This window comes from Tupaia chinensis, unplaced genomic scaffold, assembly GCF_000334495.1.
Source record: "Tupaia chinensis unplaced genomic scaffold, TupChi_1.0 Scaffold000484_1, whole genome shotgun sequence".
In the NCBI taxonomy this organism is placed as follows: Eukaryota; Metazoa; Chordata; class Mammalia; order Scandentia; family Tupaiidae; genus Tupaia; species Tupaia belangeri.
In genome coordinates, this window is record NW_006159996.1 from 2,472,234 (window position 1) to 2,476,623 (window position 4,390).

General features: G+C 38.1%; 1 protein-coding gene across 1 annotated transcript in view; it reads left to right on the forward strand.

Annotated features, from left to right (window-relative positions):
• Positions 1–3,020: 3,020 nt before the first annotated feature.
• LOC102487044 (protocadherin beta-3) overlaps positions 3,021–4,390 on the forward strand; it is a 2,473-nt gene continuing 1,103 nt past the window's right edge. Inside the window, exon 1 of the mRNA XM_014590778.1 lies at positions 3,021–4,379. Coding sequence (XP_014446264.1) covers positions 3,207–4,379 — 1,173 coding nt within the window. The 5' untranslated portion in view covers positions 3,021–3,206. The remainder of the gene's footprint in view (positions 4,380–4,390) is intronic.

Below are 4,390 nucleotides of genomic sequence, written 5' to 3' on the forward strand. Positions count from 1 at the left end.
CAAAAGTGCCCGTTAGCAAAACCTCTCAAAAAAAAAAAAAAAAGAATTTTGAATGTTTTTTTTTTAAAGGCTCTTGAATTATGTTTCCTTTTTAACAAACTTTTTAAAATAATTTTTTAAGAATTATTTTATTTATTTATTTATTTACTTTTTAGTTTAAAATTTGACCAGAGAGGGACAGAGTGAGAAAGAGAAGGAAAGTGAGAAAGCAAGCCTCCAGGTCCAGGACTAGAAACATGGCTAGCCACGTGGGAGTCCAGCTCTCTTAACTACCATGCCACCTGCTGACCTCTATTTTACTAGTATTATTTATAATTTTAAATTTCACTATAGGACATGAGAGAGAGAGAGCAAGCCACCAGGTTTGGGACTCGAACTGCAGTTGGCTATGTGGGAGTCCAGTGTCTCAACTACCATGCTCCTGCTGGCCCCCTTGAAATATGTTTCTTAAAAATCCTTCCTTTTTTTTGCATAATTAGCAGTTACTGGAATATTGTAGTTTCTTAATAAAAATTTTGAATGAGTGAAAGAATAGTATTTCCTTTGTGATATACTGATTTGTAAATAGACTAAGATAGTACGGGGACCAGCAGGTGGTGTGGTGGTTGAGGCGCTGGACATTCCCATATGGCAAACCATGGTTCAAGTCCTGGACCTGGTGGCTTGCTTTCTCACTTTCTCTCTCTCTCTCTCTCTGTGTGTCTCTCTGGTCAAAATAAAATAAGTAAATGAGTAAATAAAATTAAAAATATTAAAAAAAATAGACTAAGATAGTTAAAGGACAAAAGTTTCCTGGAATAAAATACTCCCTAGTGTACAATGAATAATATAAATTTTTGTTGTTAATAAAGCTGGTCACTATTACTCAGACATGAAGTTACCAGTACCTGATGTCTCTTTCTTCAATATATTTTTCCTCTTTTTTTTTTTTTTTTTTCTTCTTGCTTAATATAAGTCTCCTTTCCTGTCTTCTGGCTTAAGGAATTCAGATTGAAAATTGTGGTTCCAATTTTAAAATTTAATTTTGTAATAGTCCCTAAAAGATTTATCCAACTTTTTTCACTTCTTGCAGTTTAATTTCTGATCCATACATTAAAAAATAATTCTGTTTCACCTGTCTTTAAATTTTATATCATTTTATGTATATTTGAGTGAAACATAAAAATTATCATAGAAATCTTATTTCTAATCCATACATTAAAAAATAATTCTGTTTCACCTGTCTTTAAATTTTATATCATTTTATGTATATTTGAGTGAAACATAAAAATTATCATAGAAATCTTAAAGGCCTCATTTTGAGATTTGCAGTGAGGCAGAGCACTATTTTGGTGGCAAAATTCTGATCAAACATTCCCTGCAGATGGTGTGGTAGTTAAGGGGCCTGGATCCCACTGGCTGACTGCATGGCTCGAGTGCCTTACCTGATGGTTTGTAAAACATGTTGGACCAGGTGTGCTTGCCTGACCAGAATCCCAAGAGGAAAATGGAGGAGAAGGGATTGTGGAATGGTCATCTCTCCTTGGGGGCAATTTCTCATTTTCCCTCTCTCTTTGCTTTGCAAAGAAAGTGCCCTATAAGGAAAGCTTAAAAATAATATAATTATAAATAAATAAGTCTGATCAATCATCTTATTACTTGTAGAATCTTGAATAAGTTGCATGATTTTTGAAATGGTAACCAGTTAATTTAGTAATAAAAATTTATAAAATTCATTGTACATCCAAGATCACTAATATTAAGAGTAATCTTGGGGGCCAGCAGGTGGTATGTGGCATAAGGTGCTTGTCTCCCACATGGTTGACCACAGATTGAGTCCTGGTTCTCTCTCTGTATCTCTCTAGTCAAAATAAAAACAACACTAATAGTAATTATTAATAAAGGTAGGTAAAGATAATTCTTCTTTTAAAAAGAGTAAAAATAGACAAGTCAACATTTAACATTCCTGATAATTGCATAGAAATATAAAAGACACTAGCGTGAACACGCGAAACTTGCATTGCTTCATTTCTCTGCCCGTAACCTTACAATGACTTCTCCTCCTTACAATAAAATACAGTCACAGTGTTCTCTTCCCACTTATCCTTGAGACACTAAGCTCTATGTATACCCTACTTCCTTCATTATCTAGAATGCTGTGATTTACTCTCCCGGGGCCTTCACATATGCTACAATCTAAGCCTGGTGAACTGCTTCTCATCCTTCGTGTTCCAGGCACATCTCTGTGGAAGCTTCTTACCTCCTCGACTAAGTGAGGTCCCCCGATTGCAGTAGGTTTCCTATATAGCACTTTTCACAGTTTGAGCATCTGTTTAAAGTCTGTACACCCCATAGGGTAGAAAACGGCTGAGATGTATACACATTATCTATGTGTTACCACTACATGCCTAACTTGCCCAAACTAAATAATTATCTTGGGAACCAAGTTAATACAGATGAAAGTAATCATTGTAAACGCAGGATGAAATAAGAGGAGAAAGCACTCTAGGTATTCTTTTAGTGTGAAAAGATGTAAGGAAGTAGATCCCTTTGGATCTACCTTCTTATACAATGTATTATATTACTTGCCTCCATGTATGAGGTTGCCTTTGCATATTTTTCATACTATAAATGCAAATCATGCATTTTTCATAATTTTGAAGATAAATTTAAAATTGGATAGTAAAACATGTTATCATTTAGAGCAAAACCTTTTAAAATGTATGTGTAATAATTACACCTGGAGTTAGTAGCCTAGCATGTGTATACTTCTGAAAAATCATGTAAATAAAACTCTAAAGGACAACCATTTCTTTTAGATAAGAATTTAACTTGCCTACGTAGTACTTATTTAACTATTTTATACAAAATAGCCCTCTAGTAGCGTCCACTGGAAAGATAAGGAAAATATATCAATATAATAAAATAAAAAACAGAAACACTTGCTACAAGATTATGGAACTGCGAACCAACGCATGGTGGCGCTATTGACTAAGAAGGCGAATTAAACCTCAGGCGCTGTACGTCCTCTGTGACGCACCGATCCAGAGCAGCGAACTAGGGACTGTGAGCCCAGGTTGACTTTAAGCACATCTGAGACCCTGGAAAAAATAGCTCCTTAGACGCCTGCAAAGATTGGGGTGGAAGAGGGAACCGGACTGTGTTTTCCAGCGCGGTCTGAGGCTCAGCTTGGTGATATTCCTTGAAATAACAGGGCAGGAAGACCAATGGAGTCCAGAGGAAAGCGCTTTCCTAGACAAAGGCAAGTTCTGCTTCTCTTTGTTTTTCTGGGTGGGTCTCTGGCTGGGTCGGAGTCCAGACGGTATTATGTGGATGAGGAAAAGGAGAAGGGCTTTTTAATAGCGAATCTGCTAAAAGATCTGGGGCTGAAGGTAGGAGAACTAACTGAGAGAGGTGCACAAGTTGTGTCCAAAGGGAACAAACAGTATTTTCAGCTCAATCATGAGACAGGTGATTTGATACTGAATGAGAAATTGGACCGAGAGGAGCTATGCGGCCCCACAGAACCATGTATACTGCATTTTCAGATAATACTGCAAGATCCTTTGCAGTTTGTCAAAAATGAACTCCAGGTCATGGATGTAAATGACCACCCACCAGTATTCTTTGAAAATGAAATGCAGCTGAAAATCCTAGAAAGCACTCCACCAGGAACAATAATTCCTTTGGGAAATGCTGAGGATGTGGACGTGGGAAGAAACAGTCTCCAAAACTACACACTCGCTCCTAATTCTTATTTCCACATAGTCACACGCAGTCGCAGGGACGGAAGGAAGTACCCAGAACTAGTGCTGGACAAAGCGCTGGATCGGGAGCAGCAGCCTGAGCTCAGTTTAACACTCACAGCGCTGGATGGCGGCTCTCCACCACGCTCTGGGACCGCCCAGATCAACATCCTGGTCTTAGACATAAATGACAATGCTCCAGAATTTGAGCAGACGCTCTATGAGGTTCAAATCCTTGAGAACAGCCCCATTAACTCCGTCATTGTCACTGTCTCTGCTTCGGATTTAGATGCAGGAACTTTTGGGACAGTATCTTATGCCTTTTTTCATCCTTCTGAAGAAATTCTCAAAACTTTCCATCTCAATCCCATTACTGGTGCCATGCACCTAGTCAAATATTTGAATTTTGAAGAGATTAATAGTTATGAAATTGATATTGAAGCCAAAGATGGAGGAGGCCTTTCAGGAAAATCTACAGTCATAGTTCAGGTGGTTGATGTGAATGACAACCCACCAGAACTGAGTTTGTCTTCAGTTAACAGTCCTATCCCGGAGAACTCAGGACAGACTGTGGTGGCTGTTTTCAGCGTTTCTGATCTAGACTCTGGAGACAATGGAAGAGTGATGTGTTCCATCCAGAACGACCTGCCCTTCGTCCTGAAACC